At 34.9% G+C, this 25,641-nt stretch overlaps 2 protein-coding genes across 2 annotated transcripts; both read left to right on the top strand.

The window, feature by feature from the left end:
* The first annotated feature begins 1,719 nt into the window (after positions 1-1,719).
* On the top strand, positions 1,720-4,710 carry LOC137725320 (transcription factor HHO6). Its single transcript, XM_068463967.2, has 5 exons — positions 1,720-2,090; positions 2,385-2,644; positions 2,740-3,118; positions 3,663-3,739; positions 3,948-4,710. Exons 1-5 carry the CDS (start codon positions 1,877-1,879, stop codon positions 4,206-4,208), a joined length of 1,191 nt encoding a protein of 396 aa, XP_068320068.2. The 5' UTR covers positions 1,720-1,876; the 3' UTR covers positions 4,209-4,710.
* Positions 4,711-24,229: 19,519 nt separating this feature from the next.
* Positions 24,230-25,132, top strand: LOC148696983 (uncharacterized). The gene has a single exon (XM_088693419.1). The coding sequence runs from the start codon at positions 24,230-24,232 to the stop codon at positions 25,130-25,132; it is 903 nt and encodes a 300-aa protein (XP_088549545.1).
* The last annotated feature ends 509 nt before the right edge of the window (positions 25,133-25,641 follow it).

Here is a 25,641-nt window from a genome sequence, read left to right as displayed (position 1 = left end):
CACTCCCCTGGGCAATGTGGGATGTCACAATTTGGTTTGTAAATTTGGTTTTAAAAAATTTGATCTTCCTAGAATTATCCTTTTCACTTTTTGCACACTATTTTTCACCAGTTACACTCTCTGAGAAATTAAATTGAACAAATCAAAGGTGAATCATTGGTCATGGTTAAGAGGCGGTGTGCAAAAAATGTGCAAACAAATGTGTGAAATCACTTCCCTTCAATTGGATATTATGGGTCGGGCATGCCCTTTAGGAGGAAAAAATCAAGTTGTTGTTCAAGTTAGTGAAGTTATTTCATTGTAATTAGACCTAACAAGAATAGAATAATGCTCTATGAGATTTGAACCTATGACATTGCACAAGAAGAATGACTTTAAGAATGCTGGGAATCTCTTGATTGCTTAGGAATAAAACACCTCCAACATCTACCGAGATAAAGTCATTAGCCGATATCATGTGAGAAAAAAATGTGACATCTCTAGTATACTATTTCATCTTTTTGGGTTATGTCTAATTATATAAAGAAAAATGAAATGAAGATAAATGAGTGGTTGTATGCACTAAAAAAAAGTCATATTCACTCTTCCTTAGTGAAAGTGATAAAAAATGAAGTAATGCATAATGATTATTTAGAACTGCAAATAACAGTTCCATTTCCATTTAAAAAACCACAAAAAAGTTTACATGAATGAGTTTAATGTACAATTGTGCATTTTAATCTTGTAAACACTAATCCACACCTGGAAAAGCACACCATTTGCACCTATACAATTTAATGAAACAATCAGAACAAATCCAACATCCAATACTCATTTACAATTTGATCATTTTAAAGTAAAGACAATTCCTTAATCTGCAAGTTACTAGAACCTTGTTTGTCGATAAAAAACCAATAAAATTACTATCACACTCTTTTATAAATAACTGAAAGAAAATATTAAAAAAAAAAAGACAAAAAAGTGAGCATTAAATTAATTTGGCACAAACAAGTTTTTGCCTTTTGCTAACCTCATAGACATGTCACCCTATCAATACTCTAAACTCATTCCTTTTTTTTTTCTCTCTCATTTGCACCCGTTTCTATTTTTTTTTTTTTTTTTCAGTTTTTCGAACTTTCCCAATCCAATAATTTTTTTACCTGAATTGAAATAATTAAATTTAATTCTTTATAACCACTTAGCACTACAATTTAATGATATTTCTCTTTGCTTGTAGGGTGAGAGGTTTCAATTCTCATCAAATACAAATTTGAATTACATTATTGTTAACTCATTGTGAGGCTTAACCCACTCCTTAATCTCGTTTATTCAACTTTTTTTAAATTATAAAATTTAAGTCATACACATAGTATGTGTATTGGCAGTATTGCATTTAGTTTAAAATTAAAACAACACATTATTATGCATCTACCACAATCCACTATCTAACCATTTAAAAAAATAATTTATAGTTTTTCAATGACCGAGTGAACTCACTTAAAAGGAAAGTAAGATGCCCGAGTTAACTCAGGAGCCGCGGTAGATAAAATATGCGACGCCACGAAAGAGACTTTTTAAAACCCCTCAATCCTGGCCGATGCTTTCTCTCCCTCAATAGAATCTTCTCTTCTTCTTCCTCGCACCTTCAAATTTTCCATTTTCCATTTTTCATTTTTCATTTTTCTCATCAATCACTATCTTATTATATATATATATATATATATATATATGTATATACGCGTATATATATATTAACATCATCTCCTATATATATAGATCCTCACTATTTCCGATTCCTTGTTTTCACCTCTCTGGTTAATCCACACAAAAGATAGAGAGATTACGACAGAAACCAATTATCTGCAAAAAGAAAGGATCTAAATCTCCAAATATTGAAATGGGTTCGGTTCCTCCAGAACTGAGCTTGGATTTTAAACCCACTTTTGTGCCCAAAACGATCAGTGATTTCCTCAAGGAGGTTTCAATGATCGGAAATGTGTCCGAAAAGCTGTCCAAGCTTGACGATTTTGTTAAGAGATTGGAGGACGAGATGAGGAAGATCGATGCCTTCAAGCGCGAGCTTCCTCTCTGCATGTTCCTATTGAATGATGGTTCGTTTTTGTTTCCCCTGAAAAAAAAAAAAAATTCAAGCTTTGATTTCAAGTACATATTTTCCTGGCTTTTCACAGCTTTTTAAAATATTTCGGGATATGGGTTTTGGATTTCAGATGATTTCGATTAATGGGTATCCAGAAATTATTTAATTTAATTCGATTTCAGAAATGGGTTTTTGGTTTCGGTTGGTTTTGGATGATGGGTTTTTAGTTTTGAAGATATTGGTTGATGGGTTTTTGTTTCCTAACTTTTGTTTTTTCTGGGTTTGTTTTTGTTCATATTGTTTGCAGCGATTCGAGCTCTGAAGGAAGATGCAATGCAATGTGCGGCGCCAAAAGTTCAACCAGTGCTGGAAGAATTCATACCAATGAAGAAAGATTGTGATAAAAACAAGGGAGGAAGTGGCAATAACAATAAGAAGGAAAAGGACTCTAGGGATAAGAAGAATTGGATGAGCTCTGTTCAGCTTTGGAACACTGATAATTATCACCAACATCCTTCTGGTGATTCCCCATACGATAGAAAGCGAGTTTCTGAAATTGATTCTAAGGTAAACGAATGAAACATCGAAAAATTTGAGAACAAAACTACATAAAATCATTGAAATTTATCTTCTAACTGAGATAAGCTGATAAATTATGGCAGAGAAATGAAGCAGAAAATGGGGTAGCAAATGAGGATCCTTTCCAGACATGTAGAAATAGGACTGGAGGAAGAGCATTTATGCCATTTAAGGGGTACCCTGCTTTTTCTGTGACGCCGTTGAGGCTGGAAGAGAAAGAGGAATTGCCAGTTCATGGGCTGTCTCTGCTCACTCCGGGGATTAAGAATCCGAAGGAGGAATCGACTTCCAGTGGTTCAAGATCCACTTGTGGCAGGTCAGTCTCCTTCTCTACTGCCAATACTCAATCCAATATGCGTACTCCGCCGCAGCAGCCAACTAGCCGGAAGCAGAGAAGGTGCTGGTCGCCGGAGTTGCATCGCAGATTTGTCAATGCCTTGCAGCAACTTGGAGGTTCACAAGGTTAGATATTGAAACTTTTGTTTTCTTCAACAGTTAGATATGGAATCTGAAAATGCAGGTGCTAATGTACACTAAGATGTGTGCCTTACTTTTGCTATTGTTTGAGTTTGGATTCTAAGTACTTAATTTGGAGTTAGTTCCCAATTTCATTTTATTTGCATATTTGTTTAGTTTCCGTGGATTCGATGGGATTCATTAGATTTCACATTGGAACTGTGGATTGTTGAATGTTTGAGCTTCGAATGTGCAAAAGATTGTCATTTCCTTCTATGGCTACTGTACTTTTTGATAGGTTGAACTTTAGAGTCTTTTGCCAGAAGTGTTTATGTGCTATTGATCAATGTGTGTGATCATGTGCAAGGATATTATCATGAATCTGTTGAGAGACCGAATATCTGTTGCGTAACTGATATTAATGGATTTGGTATCCCGAAAGATGAATTGATTGTTTCTCTGCATACTGCATAAATTGTTCTGGTGGATTACTACACTCTATTTTCCCCCACCATAGCAGTGTCTTACTTGAGATTTTATGATATTGCAGTGGCCACACCAAAGCAAATTAGGGAACTTATGCAGGTTGATGGCTTGACGAATGACGAAGTGAAGAGTCATTTGCAGGTAAGTTTTGAATTTCCCGTCTTTGCTTCTGTTTGATTGTGTAGAATATTTTCAAATTTACATAAGGAGAAGGCCTTGGCTTCTTGAGGAAACCCCTCAAGAAATGTTCCATCCATTGAAAGAATAAACTGGCAGGTCACGGACTTTTATTACTTTTGACACTGAATGTTGATGCTGAAATTTGAGCAATTTTTTCTTGTCAATGCAGAAATACCGACTTCACACAAGAAGAGTTCCAGGTGCCGCAGCAGCTGGCTCGGAAAAGCAATCTGTTGGTTTGGGGGCGTTGTGGATGTCCCAAGATCAATACGTAGACTCTTCAAAGGCTAGTAGTTCCCAATCTGGCTCACCCCAAGGTCCCCTCCAATTAACCGGAACCGGTGGAGATGACGAAGATGATGAAGATGCAAAATCCGAAAGTTATAGCTGGAAAGGTTACAATCACAAACCCGGAAAAGATGATGTATAGAGTTTTATCCACCATCAATTTTGCAGATATATATACACACGGGAGGAGCTGATGAATATAAATATGAAAAATATTTACATTATGCATAAAAGGAGAAGGATCTTGAGAGAGAGAGAAACATCGAGAGCGGCTATGAATTTTGCAGGTTTAGTTTCCTTTCTTCCTTTCTTGAATATGAATTTCATTTCTCGAAATCGGTATGATAATTTTTCTGGTCAGATCCTCATGTCCCTGCAAGAAACAATGCCATTTTTCCATGGAAGTATCATTGTTTAAGGTTTGAAGTGTTTTGGATGGGATTTTTGAGCAGTTCAGGTGGAAAAATTCGATCATGATCTCATCTCAAATGGACACTGAGAGTGATCTGTTTTTGTTTCAATCTATTGAAAACTAACCCTGCAGAGCTTGATCATTTTTTTATCTTTTTGACTTTCGAAGGTTCCATTGTTTAATTTTCCTTCTAAGGAATAATGAAAGGGTGTTGTTATTGGCCTTCTAAAAATGTCATTCAGCGTTACTCCTTTATATAAATTTTCCTCATTCTGCGTTCCTCTTTAGGTAAATTTTCCTGGTGTTTTATAAATTTGGAGTGCATGGCAATACTTTTTAAATGACTAACAATTCCGACGATGAAAATATTGGCTGAATTCTGAAGAGAAAAAACACACTTGATCCCCCCAGGTGATTCCCGGATGCAGATAAGAGGAACAAAATGTTGAAATGCATCAGCTTAATTCAGCATTTGAACAAAAAAACTATGACAATAATGAAAATACTGCTAACAGCTTATTTGCAATGGAAAGTTGCTCATTTATGATCAAAAAATTACGGATTCGATACGTGGAAATGACATCTTTGTAAAAACAATCGTATCATATATCTCACATGAAATTTTTTATTGGGAAATTCAGTTGACCATCTGTTTTTTATTGGGAAATTCGGTTGACCATGTGACATCGAAGTTGTGTCAAGATAAAGTTTGTGCAGAGACTGGTGTGTGCTCTTTCTTTTCTTCTTCTCAATCTCCTATCAGCCAGCTTTTCTCATCAGAAGAATAATAATGTGTATGTAGGTGCGCTTGCTTTCCCAGGTAGATGACAACTTTGGTATTTTCAATCTCTCATTTTTTTGGTCTGTACGACTTTATAGAAGTTCTTAGTTTGATAGGTGTGAATAAATTTTAACTTTTGTGATTTTCATGTGTTAGTTTTTCTTGTGTCAGAATGTCGTTTACCTAACAACGGATTTGGATCCTCTCCTGAGCTAATGGAAAGGATTCTCATGACCAATCATCGTGGGCCATTGGATTTTTATTAAACGGTTACAAACATGTGGGTCCTTTTAAAGTTATAATGATTGTAGTTTTTAGATAAAAATCCAACGGCTCATGATGATTGGTCAGGAGGATCCTCTTCATTAGCTCAGGAGAGGATCCAAATCCCCTAACAATGACATATTGATTAAAGAAATGCATATTATTTTAATAATGTTTGGTTGCATAAATGATTATTTTTAAACAACGACGACATATTAATCATACAACACGACTCAATGATAGCATAACGACCACACAATAAAATTTGCACCCAAATATCAAAAAAAGACAATTCTTGTTAATTTTGCAGCCAAATAAAAAAAAAAATAATTGCATGTACCACAGCTAAGTTCCAAACGAAACGTCATTTGAACATGATTTTTAGAATACATGATTTTGTGAACTATTCTCACACAAAACCATCATTCCAACGACTAAGTGGCCCTCTACCACAATATAGAAAGAAACGTTGCCCTTGTATCATGATGTGAATTCAAACTATGCTAGCTTTCTAATCTAAAATCTAATCTAACAAATCTATCATGTGACAAAAAAAAAAAAAAAAACCTACTAGGATTAGGACTTAGGAGAAATTTGCTAGAAAGAGCAATGATTAATTTTTAATGTTTTGGCCAACAATTAAAATCTAAATTTCAAATGTTGAGACTGGTTGGATGGCCAGATTGGCGGGGTATTAGCTGTATTGTACACGAAAGGACAAGAGATCCGAACTTATCTTATAGAGAATAAAATAGCATTAATTTGTTTTCCCTTACCTTCTTGTCCTCATCTTCCAATTTTCTAGACTGATGGGTTTCTTTTTCTAATGAAAAAGTAGACAAGGAGTAGTTGACATTATTTATATTCCCAACTCAACCAAAATTTTCATTTAGTAATGCTATTTAATAGTATTTTTATTCATTTATAAGAAAAAAATTTTAAATTTAATTTTTGCCATCATATTATTGTTAACCTATTTCCCCACTTTTTTAATATAGCTAATATCGTTTGTTTAATAAAAAAAATTCAACCAAACCTAAGGACTCAGTTAGGATGCTAGTTATCCTTTACCATATTGGTGAAAAGATGTCGAGCCTTTGCATGATGGAACAAGTTCGAATCTCATCGATAACTAATTTAATATCTAATCTAAAAAAAAATTTATTTTTTGAACAAAAAAAATAAATGGACCTAGTTAGGGTTGTTAATTAATTAGTGATTTTTTACTGTTTATAGGGCAAAGCAAAAGTGAAGATAAAACAGAATAGGACATTTTACCCTTAAATGGAAAATTCGGAAACGGTGAAGGCCTCAAATGCGCAATGACATATCATGAGCCTTTCCTTTTTCCGCATTTCTGTTTCAGCTACTCAAACACCATAGATCTCTATGTCTTCCTTTTCTCCTTGGAATGATGATAGGGGCTAAGGATCTTCACTATTTTTTCTTTCTTATTTGATTTGAGAACTGTCATAATTAAACAGTGAAATTTGTTTTTAGTTCAGGACATAAAAAACGTGAATATTATTTAGTCTATCGATATGTATTCTTTTGTTTATTTTCTAAATTCAAATTTCAAGAGTCACAGTTGAGACAAAATTATATAAAAGTTCAAAATATATGATCATCACCATGTCAAATTTGATGGATGTGGTGATTAAACAACCTCTTTAGTTAGTAGAATTATTCCAAATTATGTTGATTTTATCTTTTAACCTAAACCAGTCATGTCACCACTTAAAAAAAAAACACACAATGAATTGGTATGTTTATGTAGCAGGACAAAACAGTCACTCTCACAAGAAAAATAATAGAGAGAATCTCAGAGACAAGATATAAAGAAGGGAGCCCATACTGATGCCAGGAGGATCCTCGTCGGATCCTCGTCGGATCCTCTTTGTGAGAATCATAACTTTTAATCATATTCGTTCATTGTACATCGTACGGTTAGAAATCATTATCATTTTAAAAAAAAAAAAATTGAATATAAACAATACCTAACAAAAACTGACCGTACGATGCACAATGAACAGATGTGATTGAAGAATCTTCGAGATCTTCACAAAGAAGATCCGGCGAGAATCCTCTCTCATATTGATGGCCCCATTTTTATGGATGGTATATAAATTATTTGTATGGTGACACAAGTGAATGAAAATGATGCAACTTCTCATTAACTTCTCTTGCTAAAAGTAGGGTTTATAATACTCTTTTGGTTTTGAGTAAGCTCGTCAAATTTGACGAATTTTCTACGATGCTTTGAATTATGTATTTCAAAATTTTTAACTGTTAGATGATTTTGAGCACTACAAAAATTTTGCAAAATTGAAATCTATAGTGTTTTTCTTTTACATAATGCAAGTGACCCTCTACTATAGTGGTAGGAGTAGTGTTGTTCTTGCACTACGATGTGAGTTCGAACTTCGTCGGCTCCCTAATCTAACATCTAATCTAACAAATCTATCGTTTGACATAAAAAAAAAAAAAAATGTGTGATATCCACACAACCATTTTTTACTTCTCACATACTCTTCTAATTTTCGGTCGTCGGATTAGAAGAATTGAAAAAGAAAAAAAAAAAAAATCTAATTAAGTAAAGATAAATATTACTATATAAGCGTTAGATTTGAAATCCAATTATTGGTGGGATAGAGATTAGAATAAGCATAAGCAGCTAAGCACTTTTGAGAAAAGGTCACATGGGAGCAGAAGTAAGAAATAAGCACTTGGCCCGCACACCCAACATTATTCCTACTAAAGATTCCTAGCCTAATGATTCCTTCTGATAGGGATGATATAATTTGGAAATTGAAAATACAAAACACATTCAATTGGGTAACTTATATTGGAAATTTGGTATTAAGTCTATAGAACATAGACCAAATCTTCTGCTCGCAGTAATGGTGTGGCTTCTTTGTGGCGTTAATAAGTAATTGATAGATATTTATTATTTTAATTTTTTTTTAATTTTATTATCATAAATTTAATATGTGATATATTTATTGGAGCTATACAGAAATTTCACTTATTTTAAGTGCAGAAAATTTGATTCTCAAAAGAACAACAAACTATTCCCAAGACAGTTTTTGGGTCCAATATGTGTGTTGCCATGCTAAATTTGGTATATTTGTCAACTTGAGAGGTGGACCCCCGATTTGCCAGTTTTCCCATGATTCATGCTTTTCCATTTTTTTCTTTGATCCATGATTCATGCTTTTAAAAAACCAAATTTACACGTCTCTTTAATTATATTCATTCGATTCATTTAAGCTGGTGGTCATAAATCACTTCATGTTACAATTTGGTAATACTTTTTTTTATTTTTAAATAAGAGATTTTATGTCACATCCCAGACCTGCTCCGTCGTAGCATGATATTGTCTGCTTTGAGTTTACCATTCCCTCACGGTTTTGTTTCTGGCAACTCACGAGCAACTTCTCAGTAGATCACCCATCCTGGGATTGCTCTAGTCCAAACTCGCTTAACTTCGGAGTTCCGATGGAATCCGAAGCTAGTGAGTTCCCAAAAGACCTCGTGTTATATGAAGATGAGCATGTACATATAAGGCACATCACCCCCTCTCCGTTGATTGATGTGAGATGTTACATTTTAGATTTGATTTTCACCAAAAATGAATTTAAATCACATTATTACTAGTCTATTGTGACTAAGCTCACATCTCTCCTTCTTAGTTTAAATATTATTGTTTGTTAAAAAAAATCTAATAATTATAAAAAAATAAAATATGAACGTGTAAATTAATTATAAAATTTAAAGGCATGGTTGGTTGGTTTATGGCTAATTGGAATAATGTTCTTGTGGTGATAAGACAGTCCGAAGATAGACCTCGTAGTAAAATAATTAGGATTTAAACCCTGTAATAAAGTCCATTAAGAATTAGACTCAAAATTGAAAGTTTCGTACCCTCTGTTAATCGTCTGCACATGAGTCTCACATGCAAGAGCGAAGTTGTCTTTTTATTTCTTTTAACCTAGTGTTCATGCCAAAGTTGGCTGCAAATTCTAACATATTTCCGCAAATCTTGAGATCTTAAGCTGGGTTCTGCTTGAAGAGAACCCTTCCATGGCATAAGAAGGGCATATAAAGACCAAATAACAATTAAAATGTAATAACCAAAATTTAAGTAAAAGCTTACAATCTCATCAAAATCAACATCAACAAAAAAATCAAAACGAATATTTCATATTTATAAACCCTTTTCAATATTTCAGTGAGCATAAAAAATTTCAGTGCTTCACTCAAACCCAATTCGTTTTTTCATGGTCGACCCTAACGCCCAGTTGATTGCGATTTCATCGTTCAACTTTATGATTCCGATAGACGATTTCAGTTCGATTCCAGTTCAACTGGGATGAACACTGTATGATTTTTTTCTTTGTTTTTTTTCTCCCTCTTTGGAATAAGTTAAAAGGAATAAAATAACAAATTTAACCTCATATGTGAGGCTCACGTACTAACAATTAATGAAGAGTTGACATAACTCTCAATGTTGGGCCTAATTCCTTGTTGAAATTGATACCAAACGGAATATCCTGTGTTTGAAATTCAATATATGCTTGGCTAACTAGTGTCACTAGCCAACTAAGATCCAATTTGTTAATTTACCAAAAGCAAGAATAAACAATTATACTTGGTTAACGAGGTCCTAGTTAACTAAGGTTCAGTTCAATACATATTTAAACTTTGATAAGCTTAGTTATAGGCACATATCTATTTGCATACCCTAGAGACTATATATATCACAAGCAAATGAACAACATATGTAAACAAGAGAAACAATAAGCAACACAAGGAGTTTTGATTGGAAAAACCCATCTCTGGGTTAAATAAATCTGGGACTCTCCACTAAGTCCAACCCACTAGTGCAAATACATTGAATCATGTGAATTCGATGAACTAGAGATTTGATGTGGTGGATAGCCAGGATTGAAGAAACCATGAAACCAACTATTATAAATGAACAAAAAAACCAAATGAAGGAGTCATCTGTGTTTACCTTAAATTTGAGATATTCGATGAATTGACTGTGGGTAAGAATTTTATGCCACTCAAAATCAGTTGTTATGAAAATATTCATAATGAAAATAATGATGCAGATATAATTTTGAAAATAAATTTTATTGCAACACTTACATTAGGACTTATAATTAACTTACTGACGATTGAGTCAGCAAATAAGAAATTGATTGATGAAAAGGATATTGGAGCATGTAGGCATCATTAACATTTGAGAATTTAAATTGTTTAAAATTTGGTTTTCTTTGAATACAGTGTGAACCCAAAGAAATTTTGACTGAGAAAAGATGTAGAAATTAACTTGATGTCTCCTTCATCTGAGTCCTCTTCATGTAGACTTGGAAAAGATATTTGGATGAATGATTGCTTTATTGTTGAAGTACGGGATGGAAGATGACTTGTTTTTACTGTTGATGAATAGTGAACTTGTTGGTATAATTGCTGCTTTTACAATGGAATGTGCGTATGACTGAATGATTCCATACTTTGTCGGAATTATTGATTTGAATATTGTTTGAATGCTTCACATGGTGACTTAGAAAGAAGGCTGAATTTTCACATGGCAATTGTCATAGTGTTCACATGATGTCTGAATTTTCACATGGTAATTAACTGTGTTCACATGGCTTTATGCAAAAGGGTCTTACGAATCCTTGTAGTTGACCTACTTGGCTAACTATGTTTTTTGACTTATCAGATTGGCTTGTTGCTATGAGGACGCATCTGAAGATTTGGAGTCTAAAGCTTCTTCTTCTTATTCAGTGTAGAGCATCGCTGCTTCTGCAAGTAATTGTTGTGCTAAATCTTAAAGCTGAGTGACTTTATTTTTCTTTAAGCTTGACGATTTGGGAGACTTGGCTGTTCCTTTAAAGGATGAGGATGGACTAATGTCCGATAATGATTGAGTTGGATTAGCAAGCATTACTGGCTACGCTGGGGTGACTGAAGGAGGAGTAATGGAAAATTCAGAGAGAACCAGACTAATGACCCTCTGATGGTTGAATTTATCCCACCACTTGACTAATTTGACTCTGTTGACTTCATCGATTTCAACTTCATAATTACACTTCGAGATCCATTGAACTTTGTATTTGGCCATGCATAATGAGAGGAGTCTAATTCTGTATTTTAACCTACTTTCGTTAATTTTTTGTTGAAAACTGGCTAATAGAACTTGCATAAGCTCGTCTGGCAGTAGACTGGCTGTTGGCCTATGAATTGACCACCACTTTGGGAACCATGTTGGAAAATTTAACTTGAAACTTTTGTCAAAAGTGATGAACCATGAATGACTAAAATCTTTTGTCTGATGGAGAAAGATGTTAGTCTAAGCATCAATGTAATCAAAATAATTATAATAGTTATTGGGTATTTGGACATATTGAGTGTGAAGAGGTTTGCTTTTATAAAGGGGGATTCCCCAATCTGCTTCGGTTAAGAATGGGCCAATGTAAAGAGAATGGTAAAAAATTTTGTTTTCATAGGTTTTACTATAAAGTGGTTTGATATAGATGGACTCTGTTTCGCTGAGAATGGCTTGATAATATTTCAATGTTTTGTGCGGTGCTGTAGGGTGATAATGGAAATTAGGTGGAAGGATGGTTTTGGCTAATTTTTCTGGTGCTTGTTCCTGATTGAGATTGAAAAGGATGCTAAAAAGATATTCACTGAGATTTTTCTTGATATACGGTGATATTTTAGTATAATTGACCGGTTGGGATGATGATGATTGGTATGCAAGGGTTAAATAAGGATCATATTGACGGACTAATTTCATTTGGTGATTGGGATGTGGTGACTGGTAATTTGGCCTAAGGTTTCCTATTGTGGAACCTAGGGGAGTGAAACGGTTGGTAATGGCTAAGGCCGATAAAGAATCTGGGCTTAATTCTTGTGTTTACTGGTGGTGGTGGTAGAGTGGCTGGAAGCCTCCTCTTATTAGGTATTCTTGCTGTCATTCTTCCCTTGTAGAAATTCTTTGGTTAGGAAATCAGGGATGCAATTTTGACTACCTTTGATGTATTTGATTTCAAAATAAAAAATACTTAATATAGCTTGTCATCGTGCAAAAATCTGTTTTGATGCAATGTTTTGAACATCTTATTGTAAAACATGTTTTGCAGATTTGCAATTGACTCTGACTAAAAACTTTTGATTTAATAAATCATCTTGAAATTTATTAGTACATAATACTATAGATAATATTTCTTTCTTAATAGTATTATAATTACTTTGTGCTGGATTCTATACTCCTGAATGGAAACGAACAATTTGTTCAGGAGATCTGGAAGAAATTGACTGTTTGAGAATATCTCCGTAACCAATTTCAGAGGCATCAGTTTCAACGATCTTGAATGAATTAGGAGTTGGAATGCCAAGACAGAGCAATGTCTTAACATGTGACTTGATCTGTTTGACTATGGAAGTATGAGTATTATACCATGATGAAGGATTTTCTTTTAGACGATCAAACAAAGGTTTGCATTGTTGCCTAAGATGTGGATAAAATTTTGCAACGTAAATTAAAGATCTTAGAAATCTCTGTAATTAGGTTTTGTCAATAATTTCATATGGGAATTTATCTACAAACTGAGTTACTATATCTATTGGTTGAATGGTTGACTGGTGGATATTGTATCCTAAAAACCTAATTTTGGTCTGGAATAACTTAATTTTGGTTGCTGAGACAACTAATCTATTTGACTTAATTATCATAGCAAACATATTTAAGTGTTTCCAATGCTTATCTATCGATTTGGAATAAATGAGAACATCGTCAATATAAACAATTGAGAAATGACTGTATTGTTAAATATTTCAGTCTTGATGTTTTGAAATTCATTGGGTGCATTTTTAAGACCAAATGACGTTACATTCCATTCATAATGACCGAAAGGAGAGACAAATGCAGTTTTGTATATATCATCCTGATGAATTTGAATCTGCCAAAATATAGACTTCATGTCAAATTTTGAGAAGATTACAGCTTGACTAAGTCTCTTAATTAAATCTCTTTTGTTAGGAATTGGATATCATATCCATTCCAAGACTTTATTAAGAGGTTTGTAATTAATGACTAACCTAGGATTTCCTCTTTCTAATTCAACGTTTTTCTGGACATAAAAAGCAGGACAAGACCAGAGTGATTTACTTTTCCTGATTATTCCTTTATTGAGAAGTTCTTAAATTTCTGTTTTGCTGAATTCCATGACTTCTTGGCTCATTTGAATTAGTCTGGCTTTTGTTGGTATTTTCTTTTCATCAAATTCCTTATTGTAAGGAAGTTTAACAATGTGTTGCTTTATGTGCCAGAAAGCATTGGGAATGTCAGAACAAATTTCATTAACAAGTTTATTTTGAAAGTTGTCAATGCTTTGTAACAAAGATTTGTTTGTTAATTATTCTTCAATTCTTTTGTAATTAATTTCTTCTTTTAAGAAATTAATTTGTTGTGATTTTTTGGTGACTAGATTGATGGTTTTTGAGATACTATCTTTTTGTAATTGTCTTAATTTTTTTAGAACTGTTTCTATGCATAATTCAAATGTGATTTTTTGTCCTAACATTCTGGTAGTTATATGGTTATGGTGTACCTTAAAAGGATATAGGAGAGCTATGAAGGGGAGCCCTAGAATGACTGGGTTTGAAATGTTTTTTTATTAAAATGAATGAGGTTTTAAAACGAACATTGTTTTGACAAACATGAGCTTTTAGAATTTCATATTTTAATTGCAATGGGGACTGGTTTGCTGCACTAAGGATTTCTGTTGATTTATGAAAATACTTAGTGGGAATTAAACCTTCTTGAATACAATTCAAGTCCGCACCTGAGTCAATTAAGGAAATTGTTTCTAACTGAAAGTCTTCAATTTTTATTTTTATTTTAGAATACCATTTATGGATCCTAATTTTTTGTAGTAATCCTAAAACTAGGTTTTATGTTAGATTTTCTATGGACTTGGATTCTGATTCTTGGTCGGTCTTTATCATTATTGCTAAGGAATGCTTGTGTTTGGATACTACTGAGATGTGAGCGGATTTCTATGTTTTCTGATTTTAAGGACTTAATTTCTTCCTTAATTTTGTTGATTTCCCTTTATAGGTCTTTGACTGTAATTTCTTTCTTAGCTTTATTAAACCTTTTTAGGGTTGTGCTAAAACAGATTTTTGGGGCTACCTGGGGTTGACTAGCACTGACTTCTTCAGGAGAGACTAACTTCTTAAGTTTCTTTAAATAAAATGAATTTAATTCAAGGTCATCAACTTTGCTGATTAGCTCGATAAGAAGATTTTCTTGTTTATTAAGGATTGAAATCTTTTTACAACAAGCAACTGTGCATCCTATCTTAATGTCGGGCGACGAAAGACTACTTGAGGAATTACTGGAAGATGATGAATAAAAATCTAAATCGTCTTCAGATTGACCATGGTCTATGTCTCTTAATTCTAAGACTTGGATTAGCTGGGTTTTCTCTTCCTCATAGATTTTCAAGTGATTGATTATTTTCTTGACTTTGCATTTGTTTGCATAATGACCGAAATTGCCACATTTCTAGCAATTCCGTTTTGGTTCTTGATTTTTGGAGTGGAGTTTTCCTGAGGGTTTCCTATTCCACTTGCTGGACTTGGATTTCTCGTAAAATTTATTTGTTTCAAAATTCTTATTTTTGAATTTGTTATGTTTGGGGTGTCTCCTACTGAATTACCTATTTGGGTATCTATGGTAGGCTTCTGATTTTTTCTCTTTGTTGGATGGAGCAATAGGAGGTAATCCGTATTGTTCACAAAATGTTCCTAATTCGTATTTGGCTATTGACTTGTCTTTATTAACTTGTTTTGTAATTTTCATATCAATACACATTTTCAATCCTTATTTCCGGATAATATTAATAATATTTCCATAAGTAAAGTTATGATATGGTATGATACCTTCTTCATTAACTAAAACGTTTCTGATTTTATGGGCAAATAGATTTGGTAATCCATTAATGAATTTTTCTTTCCAAAATGGTTGATTACTATCTTCTTTAAGCATGACTCTGGACATGAAAACATCTTTGTACCACCTAAAATCACTAGGGGTTGGACATATTAAGTTATTGAGTTGGTCATGAATCATGGATGTGACATTACTAGGTGTCCTTATGAAATGTTCTATGATAGTGAAAAGTAATATATTGACCGTATCTGAGACTCCTCTTCCGATATGTTCATCGAAAATAGGTGTTCCTTCTTCATCTCTTTTGATTGCATTTTTTATTTCATTTCTGGATTGTTCAGTAAGATGTTTTTCCCACCAAGAATGGAGCATTCCTGTAAATCCAGTGACCAAAAGGTTGACAACTTGGGTTTGAATGAGGTCATGATTGGTAATATAACTATTAGCAACTATGAAGATGTGTAGTAATTTGTTCAAAAATTCTTGTTCTGATAATCCATCTATGTTCCATTCATAGAGTTTATCAGCTGAGACCAAGAATTGATTTTGGATGTTTCTTTCCTCAAATTGAATATCCGAAGGTGTTGGTCTTGGATGCCAATTTTTTGTAAGAGTTGTCGGATTGACTCTTTTGTTTGTGATTCGTTTTAGTTCTAGATTTTGAAAAGTTTCTTTTACTTTTCTGATGGAATTTGTTTCACTCTCGCCTTCTGAATCCCATATTGCAGAAGTTGTTTTTGGTTGAGATTCATCTGGGTGTTGTAAAACATTGACTGTTTTTTCTTATTTTAACTCTTAAAACATTTGATCTATTTTTTGACTTGTGGAGATTGTTTTCAAAGCTGTTGTGCTAGATGCGGCTTCTGGGAAGTTGACTAAGGGTTTTTCCTTAACTGTTGGTTTGGAATGTGAAAGTCTATCTATTTTGGTTTCTATTTTATCTAACTATTTTTTTATGGTGTGCAGACTCTGGTTTGTGAAATTGTTTTGTTCAATGACTGGCTTGACTCCTGCAACTTCTTTGGGAAGTTTGAAAGGGGTGGCTAGTATCTGTGTGTTTGCAGTTGTAATTAAAATTGTTTCTTATGGAGGGTGACTAGAAGAGACTATGGTTTTGGCTTCTTTAACCCAATTTTCTTTGGTGATGACTTCTAATTTCTTTTTCAGACTCTTAATATTTTCAACGAAATCAAGGAAAAATACTTCAAATATGTGTTTTTTCATGAAATTGGTCCATTTATTGTAAATGTCCAATTTTTATTCTTTTGTATATTTTTCCCTAAAGGTGTTTCTTTTGGGAATGTTTTCCATTGCTTCGATGTCAGCGTTGAGTTTCTTCCATCGAATTTTGAATGGTTTGTTTAGGACTACCAGTTGGTGGTTGACTTGATTTGCTTCAAAATCAGATTATGTTGTAGAGGTTTATTCTCCTTGATTTTGGGTGTTAGGTTGGTATCTTGGATAAGTAACCTGAGAGGTCGTTTCTACTGATTTTAACTTCATGTTGATCAAGTCATTAATTAATTCTTGTTGGGTAACTACTGAGCTAGTTTCTACTGATTTTAATCTCTTATTGACTAAGGAATTGATTGGATCTTGATCTTGACCCACCATATCGGCTGATGTGGATCTAGAAAAAGAGTTTCTATCTGGCTCTAAAGATTTGTGTGATTGGGCTAACTCGTGTAAGTGAACACTAGATTTTCTGGCTGGAGGGTTGAAGTTGATTTTAATTGTTCCGTCAAAATATTGTTCTATGTTGTCTAGGTTGACTAAGCTATTTTGTATGCTTACTGGTTTGCTTTCATTGATCCAGCACCAATCTGAAGTTAGACTGATATCTGACCAATTGATAGTTATGGGTATTTTGATGTTGGCATTTTCTTGATTGGTTTGTATCAAGAGTGTGTGGTCTCTAGGACTTTTAACTAAGGCTTGGAAATTCATGTTTGTTCTGTAACTTTGTAGTAAACTCTAAAGATTAAGGCTAATGGTTGGACTCCTTCAAGAACTTGGTACCCTGAAGTTTTGATGTTTAATGTGAGTGCTTTCAGCATGTGGGAATCTGAAAAACTTATCATGAGATCTGGGAAACAATCAAAATGAATTGGTCTGCTGTAAAGACTTCACTCAATCATCCCAAGAATGCTATCACTGAAGTCAGTGAATCTTGCACCTTGGAGGCATAACAAAATAAAGGTAATGAGGCATCTTCTTGTTAAGGGCTTGACTGTTATTTGGACTATACCTATGTGAATGTAATTGTAACCATCTTTTCTATGAGTTTTAATTTGTTCTAGTGTGAATAACTAACAAGTTTCATGTTCATTACTAAGAGCATAAGCTTTTTCAACTGTTTTGATGTGATGTTCACTCCTAAAAGAGGCTACTGACCATTTCTTTTTGTAAATGTTTTTACTAAAAACCTTGGGGACATTCCGATCTCCAAAGTTGACACTGTCATCTGTTTGAAATTCTAATTTTTGCTCTTCATTTACTATGTCTGGAATTATACTTAAACTGGATCTGGAGTTAGTGCTGGCCATTGAATTATATCTAAATAATCTACTCATAATGCTCAAAATGCAGGCTTTCAAAATACAGAAATCTTACTGGCTTTACCTTCCTCGCGTATTTGCTAAACTCTCTCTCCACTCATGCCAATCCTCTGGACTTATTGTTTGGAACGCGCCTTACTGTTTGGGTTGAGAGTAAACAATCCTACTTAGAGGGTTAACAAATAAGATAAACAGTAAGTGAAAACTGAAGGATGAACAGAATGTAGTGATTATAGGTAGAACTAAAATGTTTTCATGTCCAGAGTCATGCTTATAGAAGATAGTTGGTTACGAATAAAACTTAATCATCAATGAGTGAGAAGTGAGTGGTAATTGAGTTATCTATATATATATATATATATATATCAATCACACATTTTTATTATTTACTTCACAAGTCTTAATTAAAAAATATGAACCTCTCCTATAAATCAAGATCGAAAAATCCACTGAGTCGCTCATAATTACCACCCAATATCATAGGTTGAGTTCACATTTTTAATTATCTTGGAAACAAATATTTATTTGGAAAAATTTGTCCAAACATTTTTCCACACACATTTCAATTTTGTTTTTATGTTATATCCAAAAACCCAGAGAAAAATCATTTATGGGCAAGGGCCCAATTCATTACTTTTTTCATGCTACATCCAAAGACTGCAAAGCAGGAAAAAAAAAAAAGAATAAAAAAAAAGGGGTAAATGCCCAAATAACCATATAGCATCCATGCATATAATGGGCTTTTCGTTAGATTTAAATTAGAGTTTTAGACAACGAGCTCGTTAAGTGGGTCTCAGTAAGTGTGGCTAGATCAATATCTAGGAGGGGTGGTAGCATTAAGCCCTTAAATACCTGCCCTCTTAGACACCCCAGATGTCTCCTTAAAGATCCTTCCCTTGACACCACAACAAATAAGAGGTGACCACTTAGTAAACCCCAGCCCAATTCTAATTTTGTGCCCAACTAGAGCATGCGGGATGAGCATCCTAAATATGGATCATTTTCCTAATGCCATGCTCATAACAAGCCTAATAAAATATACAATTATTCGTAATTAAATAATTTAGAATAAACAATTATATATTAATTACAGAAGATAATCACTTAGATAATCAATCCAAATAAATTAAGAAGATAATAATTTAGATAATCAATTCTAAATAATTAATAAAGAAATAACCAGTTAGAAAATTAATTCACATTAATTAATGAGAAAATAGGAGAAAATCTCTTAATAATTATAATTCTAATTTGATAATCATGATAATACGAAAATCAAATGACATAATTATAATTAATGCCAATAAAATAATATTATACAAAAGAATATTTTCCTTTCCATTTAAATGCTTTAACATCAAAAAGAGCAATTAAAATGATATATTATCTTGTATAAAATACTCAATCAAGACGAGTAATTTAAACTGACATAATATCCCCAAAATTGTAGAGATTATCTTCGTTCAAGAAACCTGTAAATTCCAAATTTCTAATTTAATAAGGACAATTTTCCAAGACCATATCACACTCGATATGCATCCATTTTGAAGCATATTTTATATCACTGGAAAGCCCAGATTCCGAGCTACAACTTCTATTCCTGGAACAAATTCCAAAAACTGACACTAACAACACGACAAAGAGCTCACGAATCTGGAAATAAAATCATGTTTTTTCTCACAAATTTTCTGCAGAAATCCTAGATTTTAGACTCGCAAAGGCATGCTTGTGACGCCATATCTTCTTCAATACCCGTCCAAATGACGTATATTTTATATGGTTTTGAAGCATATATGGCAATCTACAAATCCCAAGCAAAACAATACAGAAAAATCAAATACATGTACCCTAAATTCAACCTCCAAAATAGTTGAAAAACTGAAATTTTCAAGAAATCACAAAGCTAGGGTTTGTGAGTTCTCTCAAACTGTGATACATGTTTGCATGAAATTTTGAGGGAATGAATCTCACACATAGGAGAACGTATTTCTAAAAATAAATCCCCAAAAAACATGACAAATCAAAACGTGATTTTTTCAGGTTTATTCAACCATGGTGGATATCATGCTTCTCGCAAGGCGAGGAACAAGTCCTATGGCTCTAATACCACTGTTGGGAATGTAGGAAAATAATACAAAGAATTCGATATCGGATATACCTAATAGAATTGACGAATTCTAATTTGCAATCTCGTTCCTACAAACTGTTGCACAAGCCACGAAGGAGAGTGTCACCCAATGGAGGATTTGGTTGCATCTAGTCTAGTTAGATTGCCTACGTACCTTGTGCCAATGCACAAGGATCAAACCATCGTATTTCTTAGCAGCCTCCTAATCCTAGGGCCAATGTGATACCTTAGAGGCTAAACTAAGAGAGAAAAAGATTATTGAGAGTGGAGAGCATTTCTCTCCTCTCTAGAGTTAAAAGAATTGTTTTTCTTGGTGAGTTTTCTCCTTTCCCCAAAGCCCTCTTTATATAGTGGCTAGGAGGGGAAGAGAAAAGGTAATAGTTAATGTGGGACAAATAGCACATATCAATAACGCACCTCATGTTGAGTGTATTAATATTCTCTTTAAGCTACTAGAAAAAACTATTTGTGTGACAAATTTGTGCAACGAAGGAGTCGACATCGTGCAAGGGTGTTTCGCACGACGAAATTAAGGCGCCACGCAATTTCATCACACTAAAATTAAAGTACCAAAAAATTTGCGTGATGCAAAGTTTCATCACACAAAAGGGCATTGCACGATGAAGAAAGGACGCCGTCACACAAAGTTTGGAAGAAAACCACAGGTAAGCCCTTAATTGGCACCAAACAAATGCGCAATGAAACATTTACCGTAAAAATCTTGCACGACAAGGCTTCGTCACGCAAGGAGTCAACATTTATGCCAAACAATCATTTTTTTGAGTTAGAGAAATCAATGCTATATTTACTGTAGGGTTATACATGACGAAGGCTTCGTCGTGCAAGGTCCCTAAGTTTCCTTTAAATTTAAAATTTCGCTCTCCCTATTCTTCACAATTCATTTCGTGTGACAACCCGTCCCTAATTTTACGATTTTTTAAATTCTAAAAGTGTGAGTTGACCAAAATGCCCTTAGAAGAGAGATTGTTGACTTTCTTTGATCATCATTTCGTGACGTGTACAAGCTTATATTTTACCGTATTCTTGAAGTACTCGGCGATATGAACTTGTAGGCGCAAGCGGAATCGAAGTTGGAGCTACGATGAAGATTTTATGAAACTACGAAGTAAAGGGCATTTTAGTAAATTCATTATTTCAGACATTCACCCTTATTATTTTATTATTTTCTTATGGGACATATGTGTCCATGGAACCCACCCACGTGGGTATCATCTCATCTTTATCCCTGTGTTTTCTCTTTTTCCCTCTCCCAGACATCTCCCTCTTCACCAACTCCACCTATCCCATGTCCCCCCATTCTCTTGGACCTCTTGTTTCCTGCCACCTCACATCTCTCAAAGTCTGAACTATCTCTCTTTCTTCTTCCTTGGCAAGCACCAAGAGGGTGCAATTGACACACCCCGACCCGGAATGTCCATTAGGATCCCGAATCGAGCCGTGCTGGCCGACACCTGTAAGGTGACGAAGCCATAAAGTGTGATAATGTATAAAATGTGAATAAATCAAAATCTAAAGTGCCTAAGTACACGTGCGCGGTAAGCGGGTATGGACCAATTTCACACGGGATACAGAGTATAGGTATAGAACAGTAAGGTAAAATAATGAGTATACCATTATAAGAAGACATCTGTACTGAAAAGTGCCACGAATCCTCATCGATATGGAACTCTGTTGCTAAAACTTGGAGGGGTGCAAAAATAGAAAATGTGAGTGAGTGAAACAAAACTTTTCAAACCAATTTCAATTACCAAAGACAATAACCCCTCGCCGTAACACTTGTATAATTTCCCAGAAAATAACAGGCGTGACTATAACTCTAAAGTTTAACCAAAATAACCGTCTCACAGTTATGTTGTGTCAAATATCTCAACAAGAATAAGTAACCTAGGTGAAATAAATCAATATGAAATGGTATGTTAGTCGGATCCACCTATTGTGGACTGTACGATTGAACCAATAGCTCATCAACAAGCTAGCCGGAGTCACCTCGCATAACCTGTAAGGCTGAATCAATAACTCATCAATCAATGCTAGCATATAAGTCGGGAGTCACCTATAGTGACCTATACGACTTATCCATATCTCATCAATCAAAGATAGTATATAAGTTGGGAGTCACCTATAGTGACTTGTACGACTCATCCATATCTCATCAATCAATGCTAGCATATAATTCGGGAGTCACCTATAGTGACATGTACGACTCATCCATATCTCATCAATCAATGCTAGCATATAAGTTGGGAGTCACCTATAGTGACTTGTACGACTCATTCATATCTCATCAATCAATGCTAGCATACGTAGTTACCTATAGTGACCTGTATGACTTATCCATATCTCATCAACCAATGCTAGTATATAAGTTGGGAGTCACCTATAGTGACCTATACGACTCATCCATAGCTCATCAAACATCCCTGCACACGATTCGGAACCACTTCTAGTGGTCTGTACGACAAGACTGGGTGTAAATAAGTACGCTCAAGTGCTACGATCACGTGAAGACTGTGCGAATAATCGCAGGTCACCTACGAGTCGGAACCACCTATAGTGGTCTATACGACAGGCCTATGCACCTACCTTGATTCCAAGGTGAGCGTAAGGTGCGAGAGGTGAACATCACGTGAAGGACTATGCCCTGGCCACGGGCGGGAACACTAACACTGGGGTGCAGGTTTATGAGCTCTCAATGCATCTCAATATAACATGTACAACTCATGGGCAACCAGTACGACAGTGTCGGAGTTGCCTAACACATAAATGTAGTCATGCCATAACTCCATTGATTCAACTAATACCATAAACTCACCTGAACTTACCTGGGTGTCCTGCGTTCACCTTTGCACTTTAAAGCATTCACAATAATTATGTGCAGGTAATATACATATGGATATACCATGATGCAATCTAATACTAAACCATGTTATAGCATTTTCAATTATATACATATATATATATATATATATATATATAATATGGCATAAAATGCATAAGCTGTGACGCCCTACTCCCGAACTATTTATTTTCAGGGATAATCATCGATGACAAGCCCAACTAGACACTAGTTTAATTAACTATCATTACTTACGTTTCCTTACTTTAATTTCTTGATTCTTTACACGAGATTGCAGTCGCCAACATGTTGGTTGGCGTAGTTTTGTGCATAGGCTGCTACATTATCATCCCACGTCAAGGGACCAACGCCTACTGCTGCTCGAGCGGCGTTGTGGGAAATGAGATAGTTTTGGTGTGTGTCAGAGGATTGGATAACGACTGAGCAAATGAGAGCTAGGGAAATATTGCACAACCCCATGTTAATGGTTTGTTCTCTTTGTGGATGGGCAAATGAGATGTTATGGTGCGGAGTATTTATAATAGCGGGGAACGGTAAATGTTGATATTATGAGCTCTGAGAAACTGAGGATGTGGAAATTTATTTGCATGAGTATCAAAGTTGAACGTTCACATTGCATTATCAGCTGAAGAAACAAAACCGTCGCCAACGACTTACTTTTACAAGTTAAATTTATGAGAGGATTAACTTTTTTTAGTACAAGCGATATTCTACATAGTCTAGACAAGAAGGGAGAGTTTGAACCAAGAAAGAAGATATTGGAAGATATTCTAGGGTTAGTCTAAGTCAAATCCCAAACCCTAGTCGGCAGGCATAGGTGTATGTATGGTGCATTGCAGTCCAACAACTAAGTATGGTTGGTCATGGTTGTGTATGGCTGTCATAGTTGTCATTCTCACTAATTCAAGGGATTTCTACCTTGCTTTAGTTGTTAGCTGATGGTCCTTACCTTTAGTTGTTAGTAAAGCATAAATCAAGGAAGTGTTGTCCCTTGATTTCTGCTTCGGTTTTCTCCTTTTTCATTCCGCTCATATATATGAGCTTTCCTTGTATCTTGTTCGATAATAATGAGAAATACACATTCAAACTTCAATATGGTATCAGAGCAGTGATCTCTATCGATCTGCTTCTGAGTACCGTCTTCCTGTTTCTCCTTCTTCTCTATCATGGCTGAAGGGAGCTCCGTGCAAGGCGAAGAAGTAAACTCGCATGCTGCATCTTCTTCATCTCATCTAGACGTTGATATTAATCCAAATCAACGTCTTAGTTCGGTCCTACTAAATGAGTTCAACTATCTTCAGTGGGAGAGGGCTGTCACACTTGCGTTAGGAGGACGATCGAAGCTTGGTTATGTTAATGGCGTGATTCCAGCGCCTAATGTGTCCTCAACAGGTTACAATGATTGGCTGTGCAAGGACCAGCTGGTCATGTCATGGCTGCTCAATTCTATGGATCGAAAAATTGCAGAAATCTTCAGTTATGCGGAATCTTCGTACGTTCTCTGGAAAAACCTCAAAGAGATGTATGGGAATCAGAATAACGCAGCTCGAGTGTTGCAGCTAAAGAAGGATATTGCTAGTCTACAACAGGAAGGGAACTCATTTGTGCATCATCTTGGCAAGTTGACCACCATGTGGAACGAGTTGAATGTTTATCGGCCACACACCATTGATGCTGCCGTGCTGATCAAGAGAGCTGAGGAAGATAAAATCTTTCAGCTTCTAGCAAGTTTGAGCTCTGAATACGAAGATCTCAGGAGTCATGTTCTCATGAATCCTGAACTTCCTTTCTTCTCAAGTGTGTGTGCCACTATCCAAAGGGAAGAAACTCGCAGAAAAATCATGACTGTGGAATTAAAGTCAAATATACCAGAATCTAGGGTATATTTCTCAAACCACAGGGCTAGTGAAGAGAGAAGATATAAAGAAAAGAAACCTATTGTGAAGTGTAGCTATTGTGATACTGGTGGACATGTACGAGACCATTGCTGGATTCTCCATCCTGAACTAAGGCCCAAGCACTCGAGGGACAGAAACAAGAGCTTCACTAGAGGAGCACACAACTCATAACCCAAGGCAAACAATACCATGACTTTTCATTCCGAGGAAGCACACATGTTCACATCTAATCCGGCCATGCTGATAAATGAATTTGCTGCCTTCCTTCACAAGAAACAAGGTGGTGGGGAGAATGAAGGATCGACCAGTCAGGTTGACAACAAACCAGCTGCTCTACTTGGACAGCTTGCTGGTTTTTTGGCTGGGAAAGAAGGCATGACACAACAAGATATTCCAGGTATCTTGCGATCCTTCTCGACTGTTCTTAAAATAGGTAATATGCATGATTATTGGATTATAGATTCAGGAGCCACTGACCATATGACCAACAAGTCCACAAATCTGTATGATTTTAAAAAACTTTCATGTCCATCCCAAGTGTCAGTTGCTAATGGCAAGGGTGCCATGGTTGTAGGGAAAGGAAAAATACATTTGATCTCTAGTAATGTTGAGTCTGAGGCCCTCTATGTTCCTTCATTCCCTTTTCAGCTTTTATCTGTTGGAAAAATCACAAACTCACT

Source organism: Pyrus communis, chromosome 5 (assembly GCF_041283825.1).
Source record: "Pyrus communis isolate YQ-2024b chromosome 5, ASM4128382v1, whole genome shotgun sequence".
NCBI lineage: Eukaryota > Viridiplantae > Streptophyta > Magnoliopsida > Rosales > Rosaceae > Pyrus > Pyrus communis.
The sequence above is the reverse complement of the archived record's forward strand: the minus strand, read 5'-3'. Positions and strand labels throughout refer to the sequence as shown.

Coding starts and splice junctions, on each gene's coding strand:
- LOC148696983 (XM_088693419.1), top strand. CDS start 24,230: ATGGCTGAAGGGAGCTCCGTGCAAGGCGAAGAAGTAAACTCGCATGCT.
- LOC137725320 (XM_068463967.2), top strand. CDS start 1,877: ATGGGTTCGGTTCCTCCAGAACTGAGCTTGGATTTTAAACCCACTTTT. Junction 3,119..3,662: donor GCAACTTGGAGGTTCACAAG/GTTAGATATTGA, acceptor ATGATATTGCAG/TGGCCACACCAAAGCAAATT. Junction 3,740..3,947: donor AAGTGAAGAGTCATTTGCAG/GTAAGTTTTGAA, acceptor TTGTCAATGCAG/AAATACCGACTTCACACAAG.